This window comes from Onychostruthus taczanowskii, unplaced genomic scaffold, assembly GCF_017590055.1.
Source record: "Onychostruthus taczanowskii isolate IOZ18803 unplaced genomic scaffold, ASM1759005v1 scaffold13, whole genome shotgun sequence".
NCBI lineage: Eukaryota > Metazoa > Chordata > Aves > Passeriformes > Passeridae > Onychostruthus > Onychostruthus taczanowskii.
The window spans coordinates 7699633-7718770 of NW_024498462.1; the positions used below are offsets into that span (position 1 = coordinate 7699633).

At 41.8% G+C, this 19138-nt stretch overlaps 1 protein-coding gene across 2 annotated transcripts in view; it reads left to right on the plus strand.

Moving 5' to 3' along the window:
* NRK (Nik related kinase) overlaps positions 1-19138 on the plus strand; it is an 88359-nt gene that overhangs the window by 60148 nt on the left and 9073 nt on the right. The window contains exons 17-29 of one of the 2 annotated variants that reach the window (XM_041396481.1): positions 70-137; positions 1217-1332; positions 3721-3818; positions 4197-4324; positions 7705-7798; positions 9855-10028; positions 10500-10629; positions 11078-11236; positions 12872-13015; positions 14217-14351; positions 16076-16176; positions 16726-16875; positions 18633-18728. In XM_041396481.1, coding sequence (XP_041252415.1) covers positions 70-137; positions 1217-1332; positions 3721-3818; positions 4197-4324; positions 7705-7798; positions 9855-10028; positions 10500-10629; positions 11078-11236; positions 12872-13015; positions 14217-14351; positions 16076-16176; positions 16726-16875; positions 18633-18713 — 1578 coding nt within the window. In that variant the 3' untranslated portion in view covers positions 18714-18728. Of the gene's footprint in view, positions 1-69; positions 138-1216; positions 1333-3720; positions 3819-4196; positions 4325-7704; positions 7799-9854; positions 10029-10499; positions 10630-11077; positions 11237-12871; positions 13016-14216; positions 14352-16075; positions 16177-16725; positions 16876-18632; positions 18729-19138 lie in introns of those variants that run through there. The other variant, XM_041396479.1, reaches the window with a different exon arrangement.

The following is a 19138-nucleotide window of genomic DNA, read 5'->3' on the forward strand; positions in this document are numbered from 1 at the left end:
AGCATTAGGTTTATTGACTGAATCTAAAATATCAATAGCAACCTTGAAATGTTTGATTAAATCTTTAAGGTTCCAGAAAGGACAACCTCAAAATTTTACAGCAGGGATCAGCCTGGCCATCAGAGATGCCTTTCAAGGTAAGCTTTAAAGTATTTCATGCTTATAGTAAAACTAAACTTACACTGTATACTTTCTACAAATACACTGTGCTTATACTGTGTTTTATGCTTAAAGTAATTTTTTAATGCTGCTTTATTGTCAATAGGAAAACTGAAGTATCTGGCAGATGCTCCACCTCAGTGCCACTGGCTTTGGTTTCAAAGGACAGTCAGGTGTCTGGACGCCTTGGTGAGGGGAGTCTGACCTCAACTCCTTGTACAGGCACTTTTAATTACAGCTTGTGCTGCTTGTTTTGCCTGATAGTAGCTTGAACAGGCAGCTTGTAGATGTATTGTGACAATTTTGGCAGTCTGCCCTTAAGGCTGGTGTACTTTTTTCATATCCCAGGAGAAAAGACCAAGGATGTCTAGAGCTCAGCAGTAAAGGGCAGCCCCCACTGGATGTCTAATCAGGGAACAGAATGGGTTGGAGAGACTGGAAAGTGAAGTAGATTTAGCTGAAAGAACAAAGTGATGTGCAGCATTTCTGATGAGTCAGAGTCAGAAACATCGTCTGAAATAACTTTCAAGTGAAATCAAGCCCTAAATGCTCCCCACTTGGGAATTACAGGAGGCAAAGCAGAAAAGAAATGTATAAGTAATTGTCAGTGTTACAAATGAGTGACTTCTAGGACTGGGTTTTTGGTTGAGCCACTGGCTTGGCAGTTTATTTTACTGTCCAGTGCATTTCTTTCTCCATTGATAAGTGACTGCTGATGTATCTTCTAGGAAGGTAGTGGAGCAGTTCTCTAGAGTTGTAAAGCCATGAGATTTTGGAATCAGGACTGACACTTGACTCTGAAGAGTCCAAGGGAGATGTAATATAGAAGGATATTTTGTAATGACTTGGGAATCTCTGTAGTGTCCCAGGATGACTGCCCAGAGGAAACTGTCCCCTCCATCATCTCCTCTCACTCCTGGGTGGCCCTGCTTGGAGCAGCAATGAAGATAAACTTTTCTTTATCCAGAGTATGACCTCGTACTGTAACAGCAGGAGCTCTGTTCCAGTCTCTGTTCAGCACACGAGAGTCTCATCTGCTTTTTGTCTTTCTGTTCAGTAACACTCATCAGTCATCCCCTGGGGGACATGCTCTGAAGCTGAACAGTAGCAGCAGCACTCCTGGCACCAAGCACTGGGAGATGGGATCTCATCAGAGCAGCTGGTCAACCTCAGGTGATTCCTAAGTCAAAGATTCATCAGTCAGAATGTACTAAACTCCTGTCACATGAAATGGTCTTCTGCAGGGTGTCAAGTTCTGCACTGCAAATGGGATAGGTCCTTTTAATGATATTCTCTGGTGAGAGGCTTTTGAAAGCCATCTGGATTTTATGGTCCCATGTTCCTAAAATATAAGTACTTCCTCTTTTGAGTTAGAAGAGTGACTGTGGATATATTTTCAAATGGAAAATTTGAATTGCCTCAATTAAGAATTGGAAAAAAAATAATTTCTGTTGCAGTTAGTGACACAATTGAAACTCAGCAGAGCCAACATTCCAGAAATACAGATGTAATTCAGTACTGATATTCACTCATTGGCAAATTCTGCTCTTTGCACTGCCCACTGATAAGACGGATACAGTTGAGCAGTTGATGTACACTAATATTTCTGCACTCTAATAATGTACTGGCAAAAGGAAGCATAAATCTCTCTCTGCAGCATATTTTGAAATATTTCTCCAGTATTCTTTTATGTGCAGTAAGATAGTGGAATTGAAAAAAAAAAGGGCTAAAGAAGTTAAAAGGAAGATAAAACCATCTGATGTAGGCAAAGTACAGCTTAGTAATCTCCTTTGCTGTCATTGGTAGTGGTGTAGGAATGCAGCAGCCTGCTCGTGGTTTTGGAGTGTTTTGCAGTACAGATTCTGGTTCCTGAGGTTCTGGCAGATGGGGACATGGAGAAGTGGACAGCTTTTTTCCTCTCTTGCTACTCCTATGGGTGTTTGCTGTGGTCAGCCGCAGGGCAGTTCTTTTGTAGCCCCTCACAGAGCTCTGGTGTGTCACAAGGCCTTGCATCCAGGTTGGCCACCAAAGACTGGGGACGTGGGGAATCCAAGTTGAAGCAGGGTGGATGCAAAAAATGTTCTGAAACCACCCCAGTGATCTTATGAGGTCATTTATTTTTATATTGAGGCTTACTTTGTTAATTTAAAAGCCCTTGATAAACGAGAACAAATTGCTTATTTATTACACTTACACAATCAAGCCAGTTTTGCTTTTACTAGCTACACAGAATAGGAAGCTTTTCTTCAAGAGAAATCCAAAGCACACTTTAAATTGCTTGAGTTTTGTTTCTTTTTGCTCTTATGTCATTTTGTGTTTGAATAACAGAGTTGAACATGCAACACCCCAGCTCAGCTTTGCAGAGTCCATGTGATATGTAACTCCTGTGCTATTTTGGCATGGGGAAACAAAAATCTCACCAGAAATGGAAAGAATAGAAAACCTCCCTTGTGGTTTAAACTGTCTCCTTGAGTTCTTAAATGTCATTAAATTACAGCTAGTTCTGGCATATGGCATTTCAGATGGAGTTTGTTGCTTTCCCAAACCCACAGGGATAATGAATTGGAGGAAAGGACTATAAATACTTTAAAGCTAATAGTTCTGTTGAGTTGCTTAGTTGCTTATTGACCAGTAAGGAATTGTGAGTTTTGAAAGCTTTGCAAAATGGATGAAGACATGAAACCATTGTGACAAAACTAAATTACTGAATGTGAATCCTAATTTGTGTGAGCTTGAATTCTCCCCCTTAACTCCCAAGGAGTCCTGTTGGTAACAGTAGGGTAGTCATGGGAGAAACTGATGAAAAAGGCAAGTGTTGAGCTGGCCAGTGTGTCCCAGGGTAGGATGAGGGGACTTTCCCTCCTTTCCCTTGTGTCAGGGGTTGTGTGCAGAGCATCCCTTCAAGGCTTCTTTTGCTTTTCCCAGTGTTTGCAGGCAGTGGGTGCCCACATTTCACAGTCAGGTTTGCAGTTTAGTGCGGCTGTTTGCCCTCACCCAGTTGGGTTTAGATAATCACTTCAGACAGTTTGTGTATAACAGTTTTATGAAAGCCAAATCTTGGCAGCATCTCTCTCCCAGAGGTGTGCAGGGGGGCTCAGGCTCCTGAGCTTTCTTGCTGAGCCCCCTGTGTGCAGTCACAGGAAATAGCTGTGTGGCCCTTTGGTGCTGGAGTATGACCAGCAGCTGATGAGGTGACAAGCTGTCTCTCCTCAAGAAGAGGATCAGAGGAAGGGATTAGGATGCCCTCACCTTTTCCCTTGCTCTCTTTCCATGGAGCTCTGGCTGATGTGCAGTGGGAATGTGTTGCCAAGGGTTTCATTTGCTTGTCTTACTCTTGCTGCATTCAAGTGCATCAGTATCAATTTATGTATGTAATATTGCAGCATCTAGGATCACTGGGAAACAAGCAATGAGATTTTCCTTTGCAACAAAGAGAAAAGAGAAGTTTGTTTGCAGAGACCTCTCTGTGCTTTGGGTCCTAGCTATGTGTGCTTGTCTTGCTCTCTCATGTGCTGTATGTACACTTAAAAAAATAAACTTTTGGGGTTTTTTTATCCCCAGGGAATCCAGGACTGGCCAAGGCAGAGAATGTTTTGTCCCAGAACCACGTGCAATTGCATCAGAAACCTGAAAAAGTCTCTCATCCCGGCCAGATTGCAGTAGGTTCTTTTAAATCCACTGATATTTTTGACTTGTCCATGTTTTCACTGAGGGGTCTGTCTGTGCAGACGGCTCTGTTTTGGTGTGTGAGTTTGCTGTCATTCATGAGTCAGCCTGAGGGATGTGTGAGGCTGGCTCAAGCTCACTGCTCTCAGTCCAGGTCTGACTTGTGTCCAGCTCAGGTCCTCAGCAGAGTGTACAGTTTTGGCTCAAGTCACTTTCCTGTGTGAGGTACCCTGTGATGGACCAACAGAACCAGTTCAGCTTCCTTAAAGCTTTTTTGGGGTGGAAGTGACTATAACTGTATATGCTGGGACAGTAAAGTACAGCAGGTGCTTTTTAACAATGGCTTCTTCAGCTGAATTTTCTTTGCTCAGAGTCCAGTCTCCTTTGCCAAGGTGAAGGACAGTGCCAACTCCTTGTTAAAGGCAGCAGATTATTCCTCCTCAAGTGATGAAGGCAGCAGCAGCAGCAGCAGTGATGAAGATGAATCAAACCACACAAGGTTGGCTTGATTATTATTGTTATTAATAATAATAATAATATTATTCTTGTTACACACTTCTAAATATCTAGAAAAAGCTGGCATGCCTAAATACTCCCCCTCCTTTGAAGTTACTATCACTCATTTCTGTCAGTTGTAATTAAGCAATTTAATTGCATTTTAATGAACTCCTGGGGGTAAATGTTTGCTCCATCAGATGTGCACAGGGTAATAATACGCTTTGCTGCCCTGGGACAATGAGGAAATGTCTTGTTTTAACTGGATATACTGGGTAGTGCTTTTATAGGGAATACTTCATATTGATCTACACTTACATGGAATTTTTGAAAGAAAAGAGGAGAGGGAAACAAAACTGTAAAAACTGTATGCCTTCATGACAAATACAGGTTACAGTAGAGAAAGGCAAACATGACCCTTGATTTCACATAGTCTGTTCACTCTGGGAGAAATAATTGCTACTGAAATGTTGATTTCTTCACCAGGGCTGTTTATAAAAGGCAGAGATGCTTTTGTAAATGTGTTGTATTTTTAATTCTGGCATTCTGCACCTTCTGTGGTTTCCAGCTGATGCTGTGGCTTGTCCCACTGTTGATCCCACCTGAGCTGTGTCTCTGTAGCTTTCCAGTTTATCTTGCTGGTTTTGTGACTGACATCTTGTGGTGTGCTACCAGTCATGTAAAATGTGTATTCTGCTGAGAAATTGTGGAACAAGAATAGGTTGCTATTCCAAGAGAAGGGAGTCAGGGGGTCGCTTGGCCACCCCTGCTGTTAGGAACAGCAAACAGAAACATTTTTATAGTATTGGTGAATGAAACTTCTGATTTTCTTGCAAAGAGACTTCAGTTTATTCAAATTCTAGGATTTATTTTGAAGTGCATCCCAGGGCCACAGAGCTCTCTGGGATGGGGCTCTTGCTCTTCTGACAGAATTACACATGCAGTTTTGTCAGGTGTCAGGCAGAGATGCCCAGATTTGGAGCATTGTTGGCAAGTTATTGTGTTGGGCTGGTACCAGTCCTTTCCCCTGTGCTGCTCTGAAGAGGTAGAAGTTTTGTGCCTGCATATGCTGCTCATTTGCATTTCTGAAGTTCATTTTCAAGGCTGAGATGAAGAGAAAGAATGTTAACAATCTTATTCAGTTATAATCTATTATAATCTTATTATAATAAGCTTATTCAGTGCACCTGAAAGAGCTGACTTTTACTGGAATGCCTATGTTTTCCTACTGATCTTCTTCCAAACAACTTTATTCTGATCTGTAAAAAGTTTTATTCACTCTAGGTCATAGAATTCATCCTAGACCTCAGAAAGACTCTACATAAAAATATGGATTTGCCCTGTAGCAATGACTTTGCTGTGTAAGTGTCAGATTGCTGTGATCCTTGCATGCTGTATGATTTGAAGGAGTGCTATCACTGCCTTTGGAACTCTGCATTTGTTATTTGCATCTTCTCTGTGTCTGAGATCCACCCATCCTCTGGAGAGGTGCAGTTAGGATGCTCCTTGTCAAGTTTACCTTTCTGTGCACTCAGCCATTGCAAGAGCCCCTGTAAAATCATAGGTGCAATCTTGATGTTAGCAAAGAATGTTAGCAAAGGCTGAACATCATTTATATTAAAAGATGCTTCAGGAAGTATAGCCTGATTGCTGCCAAGTAAATAGCAAACAGGATATTTGGGCAAGAGGAGTTTCCTATGTTCTTGGATGGATCCTGGTAACCACCCTGAGAAGGCTCCTTTCTGAGGATGCTGGTCTAAGGGCTGCTGTGTTTCACCAGTAAAGCAACTTCTGGTCTTGTTTTTCTGTACAGTGAGATGAGCCAGAATTCTTCCTCACACACTCTAGTTTTCTGTTTTTAAGGAGAGAGTATCATTATATAGGATCCAGTGTCTTACCTCCTTGTTTAGCACATCTATTCCATTGATGTTAATTTCTCCTACTTTATGGAGAGTGCTTCCTCCTCCAGTGCCTGCAGTATGCTCCTAAAACACTGAGTATCCTGGGACTCATTTGTGTAGTTCAGTTTCCTCTCTTTGCTCTTTGATAGCTGTTTCCTACCAGCATTTGGACAAGGCGGATGCAGGTGTGTGCTTGGCTAGGAATTACTTGCTCCCTCTCCTAAGTTGGAGGCTGACATTATTTAAGATCAGCTGCTGTTTGCTTCCCTAATAAGACCAGGTCCTGGCATTCACCATTGATCCTAATCCACATCTTGTCATTCCTTCTAAGTTTAATATGCAAATATTTACCCACTCACACAGAATGGGGAGACAATCCAAAACCAAAAAATAAACAACAGAAAATGCCACAAAAACTTCTACTCCTGCACACCCATCTTAAATCAGTAGGTCTCTTGCCAAACCTTATTTGTTATCGCAGGGGCATCATTAAAAAGAAAAAAAATACATTTCAGTCTGCTACCAGTTGGCACATAGTACTGTAGAACCCTTCACACTGGCTGAATCCAGTCAGTTTTATAATTACTGGAAAGGAGGCAAAAATGTAATAGGCTTAAATGGATTGCAGTAAAAAAGATATGAGTATAAATAAATAAATGGGATAAATAAATCATTTGAGGTGGAAGTGTGCAGAAATGGGGCCAAGACATGTTTGAAGCAGTTCCACTTGGGTAAAAAAGTTTAAAATTCAAAGATATCTCAGGCAGTGCAGGAGGCAGTGATGTACTGGGAATTCACAACAGACACTTGCCTTGTTTTCACTCTTGCTTTTGCTATCAGCTTTTGATCACTGTTGAGGGTGGGATGCTGGGCTAGGGGGATTCTTGGCCCCAGCCAGTCCAGCAGCTCTTGCTTTCTTCTGTCTCTCTGTGCACTGGGCAATTGTTCTGTGTTTCCTTTTAAAGTGAGGAGGACCATGTTTCAGGGACTGATTCACAGGATGAAATTCCAATGTAGCCTGTCCCAGTAGGCACTGGCAGAGAGGTCCCTGACAGCAGCACATGGCAGAGCAGCTGCTGCTCTCTCTGGAGAGCAGGGTGGCTCATAATTACACCCCACAGGGGAGCGTGTGACAGGAGACAGAAGTTTTGAAGTAGGCACTTCCCAAATGACAGCTTGAGGGACTTGCCTGAGCTATGCAGTGTCTGAAAGATGATGGATGCAGTGCAGTGAGATGAAGGGATGCACTCTGTCAAGGTGGGGAGAGCTTCCTGCTGTGTGTGAGTGGTCCTCAGGCACAAGCCCATTCAGGCAGATCCACAGACTAATCAGCTTGCTTTTGTACAAGAACCTTTGAGTGTAACTATTGAATGTTAATTATGTTCACTTTTGAACATGGTTATGTGTAGTTTTTTCCTTTTTTTTTTTTTTCCTATTTTCCCCCCTGAAGTAGTTCTGTTCATTAATTGGAGTTTGTTACCAGGCAACTGCTAAGCGGCAGAATTGCAGATTTCTCAAGGACGAGGGTACCAGATGGAATTGAACTGAAACCCCAAAGCACCGTGGCAGAACAGAAGGTAATTTGGCCATTTGTAAGGGGGTGGGTACAGTGAGGGGGAGTCAGGTCATTAATGTGCATGATAAACTCTATATCCATTACTTCTTGGGAGAATTCTCACTATGAAGTCCTGCTCAGTCATTGCAAATTATGGCTATAAGCCTTGGAAAAAAAAATGTGCAGTTTCAGGTTTTGTTCTTCCTGTAGAAGTGCTTACATTTAGGTACAGAATTGCAGTTCTTCATTTGTCCTTCTTGTTGACCTCTTGTATTTTCTGATGTCAAGGTATTTTGTGAAGGCACTGGACAAAAAGCACTGTTATTATTGTTGGTGTGCATTGCTGATACTTTTAAAAAATCTTGACTTCTTTTTATTCCAGATTAAAGTGAACTACCTCCTACTGCTTAAAATATAACCAGAACAGGGGAAAACCACTTTATCTCTCCCTACTGGCTTAGCAAAAATTCTTGTCTTCTCATATGTCATGTTGTGGTTCCTTCCAGCTGTAGTTTCTAGTACAGGCTTTCAGTCATGTGGATTTTCCCCTGTGATAAATATCAGTGCAGAAAAGATGAAGAGAGACAAAGCAGAACAATGTTCTTTGTGGTTGAAAACAAGAAAAAAATTACAGTAATAAGACTTGTACTTGGTGTCAGGGCCCTTTTCAGATTTTACAGCATATTCTTGCTTCACAGATAGGAAAAATAAATCACTGTGAAATTGGTGTTTTCTCCAGAGCTGTGGCAGGGTAGAAAGAAAAATGAGTTTTCTTTACCTCTGGTGTCTCTAAACTTCAGACCAGAGTGGTGACCTTCCTGCCTGGGGAGGGAGTTCCACTTGGCCTTTGTCCCACCATCCTCGAGGAAAAAAGACTCTGCTTTGGAGAAAGAACTATAAAAGGGGCATAAACCAGTATTTCTCTTGTGGCAAAACCAGCCCAGTGTTTCCCCTTTCCCCTGATATCCAGGCCGCTTGAGGGAAGGGAGAATGTTGGGGTCTTTGAGGCCCACCCTGAGGATGAGGGAGGATGATAAAGAATTGAGGTTTTGTGTTTTGGTGGGTTTGGAGGAAAGAGTCTGGAAGGGAGAACAGGGAGAACAGACAGATGGCTGACATCCCGTAAATTTCTCTGCTGCTTTCTAGTCTTTTCCCCCCTTCTCATGGAGACTCCCATCCCTTCCTCTGAACCCTTTTTCACCCACCAGCTGCAGCCACCATGAGTCTCCACGTCATCTCCAGCATTGCTTTGCTTGTCCCATCAGCCTGGGCAGCTTTGAAGTGGTTAGGGTGTACCAAACTGCCCGAGTGATTCAAATGGGGATTTGGTTTGGTTTCGTTCCGTTGAATGTGGCTGAAAACTGAACTAAAAAGCCTTGAACTGGCTTGGTTCCCCAGTCTCAAATACTGACTTGCACATTTTGGTTTCAGTTTTTACATCTAAATTAAAACATAAAATATATTCCCAGAAACCTACCTCTGACTCCATAGATAGTTCTGTCAGGGAAAAAGTTTGTGTGGTACCTCACAAAGTTCACAAGTATTTCCATGGAATGCTGTAAGGAGGTCTGCAGAACCAGATGTCACTATACTGGAAATGCTGATGTTGGGTCCTACTAAATGTCCTCTTTCTGGAGTAAGGTTTCCTAATTCAGTAAATGGAAAGTAGCAATGAAATTAATGATGAAGGCCTTCAAACTAAATGCCGATCCAGAATCAAGAAGTGCCTTCTTCTGTCTGCAGTATGCCAAGGTCATGTCTGAAACTCATTAGCAAATCATTTGACCTCATATCTCTGAGGCTGAAGTTCCTTCTTTTTTGTGCTTGAGGTAATGCAGATGAAGAATATTTGTGGAGTACTTCAGGAGTAAACCCCAGATTTGTCATCTCTGATGTTTGCCACGCACTTTGGTATTTAATTTTTGGTTTTAATCTTGCCATAGGGTTTGTCTTTAAATGATGCAGCAGGGAGACCACTCCTCTCCATGTGCTCATTATTTATCATCCTAATTAACTGGAGTTGCAGAGTGCATTGGAAATAAACTAAATGTGGTGTTTATCTGTATGTTCTCATGCAGGATCAAATTTTAGGGAAACAAATTCCAAACACTCAAGAAGGCCTTTGGAGCATAAACAACCAGAACTATCTCCTGCCAGATCTCCTCCAGCAAAGCCAAATTACAGACTCCTCTGTGAACCCGCCACAAGTGCCACTGACTTGCCAGGAACCTCAGAACAAACCTCTGACTAAGGTAAGAGATAAATTACAGATTGCCTGCATTGAGCTCCAGCCTTTTTATCCTGTCTCTTTTTACAATAAGTTTTTTAACTACATCCCTTCTTTCCTTTAAAAGTTTTTTCTGGGAGGAAGATAAGAAATCTTGAGCTGCCTAACAGATTTCATTGTTCCAGTTATTTTCCCCCATCTCCTTCTCTCCTCGCTTTCTTTCCTTGCTTTGTTTTTCTCCCCTTTTGCACAAGCTACAGGTCTCACACCTTCTGCTCCTTGCCATGGCAGCATTCTGGTGTGCCTCTGCTCATTGTCCCTGGCTTTCTCCCACCCAAGCTTCATGTGAGAGAGCACAGGTCAGCCCCAGAGGGCTCTGACACTGCTGTGAGCATGGGCCTGTGGGAAGAGGGGTCACTTGAGGCAGGTAACAGCTCTGTCAGAGCACCACAGCGTGTGTGCCCCAAGTTGAGGCAGCACTTGTTTCTCACTGCAGAGCCCATGTGCTGAAAGCCCACCTGCCAAGAGCAGCACATCCTCTACAACATCCTTCACATCATTTATAGATCCGAGACTTCTGCCCATCACCCCTCCCACCAGTCCAGTAGGACCTTCCTGTAGTTCTCGTGAGTATGCTTTGCCTTTGTGTTAAAATGTTCCTCCTGGGTTTTTTTTTTTTTTTTTTTTTTTTTTTTTTTTTTTTTTTTTTCTTTTTTTTTTTTTTTTTTTTTTGGCAGGTGTGGAGAGGGCTTATTGTTTGGAAATGAAAACTGAGTAGTCTCCTGAAACTGGAACTTCACATTACTGTGAATTTTCATTGTACTGCTTCTGCCCTTCTTTCAGATGTGGTTTGCTGTGCTCTGCTGCTGTGTTACACCATGCTTTCTCAGCAATGCCTGAGGAATTTTCCAGATTTCTTTCTTTTTTTTTTTTTTTTTTTTTTTGCTATACAAAGCTCTCAGGGTGTTTTCTCACCCCTCTAGGGTTTTATTTCATTCTACCGTGAACAAGGTAGTTCAGATATGAACTGTAACCAAACACATTTTCCACAACTGTGTGTGTCCTTCATTCCAGCATCTAGTGCCAAACCTGAGTCTGTCAGGAGGGAAAATGCAAGGAAGGGCTCCGTTGTTAATGTCAATCCAACCAATATCCGCCCACAAAGTGACAGCCCAGAAATCCGCAAATACAAGAAGAAATTCAACTCCGAGGTCCTGTGTGCTGCTCTGTGGGGTAAGCTGGGAGTCCTTGGGCAGGTGTGTGGAGGGAAGGCACAGCAGGAGTGGCTGACAGTGTCTGCTTGGCAGATTTCACAGCTGTATTGCCACTCTCCTAGCAGAGAGTGCAGGAGTGGATCCCTGAGCTGATACCTGTGTCACTTACATGGCCCTGCCTTCCAGGGACAAGATGACAAACATATGAAATGCAGCTGCAAAGGACTTCGTGCAGCAGAATGAGAAAATGTTTTGATCAAGCTCCAAGTTGAAACCATGCTGTTGGGAGAGCCAAAAGTTGCAAATGTTTCAGCAGCTTTTGTGGTTCATGAGACTCATCTGCACACGGGTACAGCTGATCACAGAGCCCTGACCCAGGGGAAATAATCCAAACACCAATCCTTTTGCTGTCATGTGATAGGTATTCCAAAGATCCAGAGGAGGTCAGGTCTTTCCAAAAGCTTGTCTTGCTGAGCTCCTGCTGTCACTGCTTATTCTGAATATCACTGAACCCATTGTTTAAACTTACATGGTTTTTCAGGGTCAGCTTCACATGGTGTGAAACCAAGATACAGCAGTCAGGTCACTCTCAACAGCTGCAGACCTTGTCCCAGTCATACATTATCCAAACTCTTGAGTGGTTTTAACTGCCTTTCTGCTTCAGAAGAACAGATGTATTCTAGGGGACTCACCCAGCCTTTTACTCCTCACTTTTTGAGCATGGAATGGCAAGTGAATGAAGTAGATGGAATCTTATCCAAAGCAAATGTAGATTTCCAGTCTATAACTTCACAGATTTTGTGTAATGTGTGTTTGTCGGAATCCAAAATTTTAAATTAAGAACAGAGCTGTGTGGTAAGGTGTGTAATTAAATGTGCATTGAGGCTGAAGAGCACCAGGTACTTGTGAGAGCATTGCCAGTGGAGGAGGGTGCTTGTTACATCAGGATACCTTATGTTGTGTCTTTAGAATCTGCTGATTAGAAAAACAGATGTCATTCCAGCCAAACACAATTTCTGACATTCTCTGATGTCAGCAACCCAGTGGTTCTCTTCCTTAGCAGCAGTTAGATTTCAGATGGATTCACTCCTTAATTTGGCATTTGAAGGTATTTTCCAAACCAGAGACTATTTTCAAACAAACCCTGCAACTCCTTGTAACACAGTGTTTCTTCCCACAGGTTTGGTTCCCCCATTATTTGAATGTTGTATTTGGAAAAAAAGAGTTTGGTGGGATTTTTTGGTTGTTGTTTGGGGTTTTTTTGTTGTTTTTTTTGTAGTTGATAGGGACCCTTGTAACACTTCGATTGGTCTCCTGTGTCGCTGCTGTAATGACTTTTGCACTGGTCACAGTTACTTTCTGAGGTCACCTGAGAAGTTGAGGTTCACAGAATATTTTCCTTTTTGTTTAAATCAACAATGACTTCAGCACAACTACTCATCCTTCAAGTTCCATAGGTATACAGGTGTTCTGCTCAGTAAAAATTCTAATGGTGAGATCTTTTTTCCTCTGGGAATTCATCCACAGAGCGACAGAGAAATTATCAGGTTCCATTAAGTGAGATTAAATAAAAATTGGTTCTCAAAACAGTGAACACTCAGTGACCTCTGAATCATTAGGAGACTTATGCAGTATTTTTTTCATGTATTGACAGGGGTAAATTTATTGGTGGGAACAGAGAATGGATTGTGGCTGCTGGACAGAAGTGGGCAAGGAAGAGTTTATACGCTGATTACAAGGAGACGGTTCCAGCAAATGGATGTTCTGGAAGGACTCAATGTGCTAATTACTATATCAGGTTGGTTCAGTGGCTAAAAGTATCTGACCCACGTTGGAGTTGGAGGCAATTAAAAAGAAGAATTAGGTTATAAACTAGGTTGAGGAATTTCCTCTTTCAGAAAATCACAGGACAGTTATTCTTGTTAATAGGAAAACTCTGCTGAATTTTTAACATTTACATTCCCATTCCAGAGTGGCTTTGTGACAATTCATTGCCTGGTTAATGTGTAAAATGGTTTGTGGGAAGTACAGAGCATTTCATATTCCTAAAATGGGCTGATTCTCTGCAAGCTATAGTTTGTCACTTTTCTGGTTTCTATGATGGGTGAGCATCTATCTAAGTGCAGTTCTATTAACATATCGTGATATAACCTCATCCTGTGTTCAACAAGAGGTATAAGCCATAGCATGAGAATGATCTGTATTGTGAAAGCATCAGTAACATTAAGTGGAGGTTTTCAACCTCTGCCAGGAAACAGTTTGGACTCTGGCCTTATTCCCCATGGCTGAGAGTGGCCTCAAAGGATGCACATTACATACCAAGGTCAGAGGTGTGCATCCAACAGGGAGTAGCAGCTTGTCTCCAATCCAGACTCATCATGGTGGGCAGTGCCAGCTGCTGTTTGTCCCATACTGCCAGGTCCAGTTTTTGCTGGGACATAACATAGTCCTTCTCTCCAGAGTAATCTGTGGTCCCAGAGTGCTGTTGCCTATGAACTTATGAACTAATACAACAAAAAGAGTGATTGAGATGAAGGATGATAAAATAATGCTCATTAAAGGCATGCAGAAGAAAAATAGCTACTTGGAATGAAGATTGACAGTTAATTAGAACTACATCAATAGCTTATTCAAAGTGGCCATTGCAGGACATGCCTGTGTTCCAGAATAAACAGTTACTGTGATGGTTTCTGATAGCACCTGTGTCTGTAGAAACCTGTTCTTTGGCCCGAGGGAGGAATTTTAGTCAGGTGTGAAAATCTTGCATGAAGTTTGAGTCACAAGGGAAGTGCACATGTGCCCAGTGCCATAGAATTGCTCCTGTGCCAGTTCCCCCTGTGTGTCCCCATCACTCCTCCATGCCCTTGCTATGTTCTCTCACCCTGGCGAGGCACAAGGACCTGCTGTACTCAAGGTCACAAAACTCTAGCTTTTTGTAAGTGAGGGAGAGTTTGTACTTCAGGAAGTTAAAGTGTTCTGTCTCTTATTGCAAATCCCAGGGAAGAAGAATAAGTTGAGGGTGTATTACTTGTCATGGTTGAGAAATAAAATTTTGCGCAATGATCCAGAGGTGGAGAAGCGGCAAGGCTGGGTGTCCGTGGGTGACCTGGAAGGCTGTGTGCACTACAAAGTCGGTAAGGATTTCCTGGTTTTTCCTTAGAGAGATGCTTAATCATCCTCCTTTTTCATCTTCTGACAGCAGCATTTTTCAGCTTTGTTTCAGGATTGTATTGGGTGAATATCTCATAGTCTTTTCAAGACTCCCTGTTGTACATGGCCTTGCTCCCTGTCGTTTCAGGCAGCATCTCTTCTTGCAGCAGTTACCAGATGATGTTATGGTGTTCCCTGTAATGGCTGGAAGGAGGGACTGCCAGCCATGGTCTGTGCTCAGTCACTGGTTCCCTTTTTCTGTAGTTACTTAAGGTTTTAATTGAACTGATGTTTTCCACCTCCTCAGCTTCCCTCTTGGCCCTAGGTAACTGCTAAGAAATTGGACCTAGTTCAAGTGCTAGTGAATCATATTTGTAGGATGTCCTTAGGTAGATCAGCTCATCCCTTTCTCTCTCATGAAAGACCCAAATATAGCTTTGTTTAAACACCCTGGAAATGGTACCATCTCACTTTTCTTGGGCTCTCAGGCAGCTCATTCTTCAAGGTGAGTGGGAGGATTGTGATAATTTTTGTCATTTAACTATGGGGGTGGATATATGGCACAAGTATTGCTTTGGTGAAGGATGGTGTGAAAGTGGCACTTTCTTTGAAGTCAAATAAAGCCATGATACAGAGGAGTGCAGGAAATGTGAGGTGGCTGCTCCTCAATAATACCTTGCTTCATGGTTTTCCTTTTTGGCTTTGGGTTAAACTCAAGGAAGAATATGAAACAGATGTGTGTTGTTACTTTAACTGTGATTACAGCTAAGCACCCACATATTCCGCTTCAGTTGCTCATCCTTGGGTTTGGTGCATTTTTAAAAAACACAGTGACAAAATACTTATCCTAAAATTAGGCAAACATTTGGTAGAAGCTTCTGTGTTTACATATGACAAGCCACTCCTGCGTTTTTGACAGCACAGCTGCTGCTGTTTTTCTCCTGGTGAATCTTCTTGTATCTTGACCTTTGGTTGTACAGCTATTTTTCCAGGTAGAAAAGAAAAAAAAATTACTCTTCTGCATTTTGATGGAGTTTGCTGAGTTTTCTTGTTCTCTGCCTATGTGAGATAGCATCTTGTTTCCCATTGTGAAAACACAATGCACAAAGAAATCTTAATTTTCAATGCATGATTCTTCATTTATTCTCAATGGGCCCAGCATGACCTTAATTGTCTTGGAGAAATTGCTCATCTCTTAAATGCTTACTCATCTTAGAAAGATGGGAGTCCTTCACCCACACAGCACCTGGGGATTTAACCCACAGATGAGCAGTGAAATGAAAATTCAGCCTGCCAAGTCTGACAGAATTGTTCATCCAACAACCACCAGTCCTCCAACAGCAGCTTATTCATAACCAGTGGTGGTGGGGTGTGTTCATACTTAAAAATCAAGCAGGTTGGTTTAGCTGTAGAGTCAAGACCTTTTTCTCTAAATAGTGAGATTTTTTTTTTCATCACTATTTGAAAAGGAATATATAAATATTGGTAACAGTCATTTGGCTTTACTGAAAATAAATTAATTCTAGGTTTCCAGTCAAGGTATTGTCACTGGTGATATTAAACATTGATGTCCAGAATGCATTCGTCTCCCATGCTGGATAATGTCTGCCTCTACAAGTAATCCATTGAAATTATTTCATTGATGAGATGAGATGGTCTTAGATTTAAGCATCTGTCTGGTACCTAAGGAATTGTTCTTGTATTACAGTAAAATATGAGAGAATCAAATTCCTTGTAATCGCTTTGAAAAACTCAGTGGAGGTTTATGCTTGGGCTCCAAAGCCTTATCACAAATTCATGGCTTTTAAGGTAAGTGAAACATCACTTTGGTTCAGATGTGTCACTGTCTCTCATCTACCCTCTGCTTTTGTTTTATTCTACAACATTTATTCTAGCTAAAGATAAACTGAGTATTCTTTTAAAGAAAATGTAGTGCATTTGATATACTTTGGAGATGGCAAACATGAAACTGTCACAGTTGTGAGTGTTACATGTGAATAACTTGTTTCTCTCTACCCCAGCCAAACTTAGCAGATGCTGTGCCAAAATGTGCATTTGAATTGACAAAGTTGATGCTGATTTCCCTCAAAAGGGGAGGAAATTAAACACAGTGGTAGTCAGCCTACTTTTTGCCTACTCCATTTCTAGAATCTTGATTTCTTTTTCATACCACAAATGAATTATCCAAGTGTTCTTGCAACTCAGTGGATGATGGATACTTAGCTCCTTAAATGTAACCTACTATTTTACCAAAATAGCTGTCTAACTTTTGAGTTTTGAGAATTCTTAGGATCCTAAATGTAGTTCTGCAAACCAACAGTTTTATTGTACTACAAACTGCATTTTTCTTTTTTCCAGTCCTTTACCTCACTTCATCACAAACCACTGTCAGTTGACCTGACTGTTGAAAATGGGCAAAGACTAAAGGTCATATATGGCTCAGTAGTGGGATTTCATGCCATTGATGTGGACTCTGGATCTGTGTATGACTTGTACCTTCCAACACACGTAAGAGAATCCAAAAAACTACATTAATGTCTTTGTTCTTTGGGCTGTGTATTGATGATGATCAGGTTAAGAGTTGTGCTATTTTTCAATAGAATGATTAGTGGCAGCTAATACGCATGGTTTTATAACACTGAAGTCCTGTTTAAATGCCTTTATTACATTTACAATATCAATTTTAGTGGATTAATGTCAGAAAGCCTATTGTATGGACAGTACTATTTTTAATTGATTTATCCTGGAAATTTAGGACTAAAACAGTCAAAGACACAATAATATCTACATGCATTTAGGTGACTTTTACAATCTGCCACTGTGCAGACAGCAGTAACCAACTTCAGACTAAATAAATTTGCTGATCTTCTTGCCATTTAGCTGCCCATGAAACCACTCTGTAAATTCTGAAGAAGTTTTACATTTTCCTTGGGACTTTCTCATTAGATTGTCAGTAAGTTAGCATGAAGGTGTTGATTTCAGGTTTATGTGTACATCCTGCATTGTGTCTGTTTGAGGTGATGGTGATCACTACATTCCTGCTTCAGCTCAGATAACAGCAAATTGCCCTGCAGAAGTGAATGGCTGGCCTGAGGCTGTCCAATATGAAGTCTATGCTATGGTGTTAATATTTTTATATTTTTGTTTGTTTGCTTATTTTTTTAGCTATTCTTTTCAAAGCTGTGAGTCCCAAAACCAGAGAATCTTGGGGGCTTAGGTTCAGCAAACTAACAAGTTCCAGACTGGCTCCAGTCTGATGGGAGGCCCCTGGCAGAGAAACTTCTGTGCACACTTGAACCCTCCCTGAAGTCAACAGTGCTCCACAGGGGCTGGGGGTGCCATGGCCACCTTGCATCCCCAGACCGTGTGTCCCAAAGTTATGCATGGGAGGTCTGAAGAACTCTCATCCTAAATCTGCATGTTGCAGCCTGTGCTGTGAATCCATCTATTTTTAACTTCTCTCCACTCTCAGCCCCTTGTTTTCAACCCAAATGAAAACCCCATTCCTCCTGTGCAAGCCACTTGATCACTCTGCTGCCCCTGCAAGCCACAGCCTCCACGTTCTGTCAGGCCTGTGTTCCTCATGGGCATGGTGTGTAAGATTGGCTGTTAGATTTATAGACTGCTCTTAACTGAAAAATGACTTGTAGCAGTTCTAACTGTTGAATCACCTGCTAAAGGCTTGTACTGTTTATTTCTGTGTTGGTTTTTTAAGGTACTTAGTATTTGTCTTGTTAGAGGGTTTATTTAATCCGACAGTACCTTTGTTAACTGTGCAGCTATGATGAATGCCCATCAGTTTGTAAATTGAAGTGTGGTACCCACGTGCCTTTGTGGAAGTGGGTTGCTGAGCAAGGTGAGCAGTGACTTGTCAAAAGGATCATTAGCATAATTGCCCAAGAGAAGAAAGGCAAAGAAAAAAAGTGAACTTTCTTAGAGGCTTTACTTTTTCAACTGGCTGCAAATACAATTAGGTACCTGATGAGAGAGATTTCCCAGGTGACTGCCCTGAATATGTGGGGCACCTGAGACTGACTGCATTTGTGTGAGCTCTTCAGCCACAAGTTAGCACAGACTAAAAATATATTTTCCTTTCAGAGTCTTAGACCTGAAATAAATCAGCTCCTACAGCAGCTCTATCTTTTTTGATTTGATACTCTATTATTTTGAAAGAGCTAGAACTGGACACTTACCTCAAGGAGCTTTGTGGTGGCAATAGCCCAGACTGTAACAGGCTGACTTGAGATACTCTTGCTTTCTGGTAGCCTCTTTTCCTGGTTCCCCACCTCTTTCTTCATCTCTTACCTGCTGCGGTCGCTCATGCGGGTCCCGAGGCGGCGCATTAAAATTGCTCTGCGGCTCTGGATCCCCGTTCTAGTGTTACGGATAGTTGTTGCCGAGGCACGGAGTCAAGTGGGTGGCCTGAGTGTATTCAGTTTGGCAAGTACAGCTTCAGTGCTTCTTTTACTGTTCGTTGTGCCCTTACAGTGTGCATAAATGTCTGTGCTTGAGGGGAAAAAAAAAGACCTGTGTGTGGCTGGCTTGTGAGAATGATGTAAAGCTCCAGTCATATGCATCCTATAAAAATATTAATTGTGGTGGTTTAATTTACTGTGTAACATCCTGGTTTGAGTAGCGCTTTAAACAAGGAAGTGCTTTGTTACTGTTTTTTTAAGGCTGTCCTCTTTTTCTTTCAAAAATGCTTTCACAAAACCCCACCTTCATGGTTGTATACTTCACTTTTGGTTTTTTGGGGTTTTTTTGCTTGGGA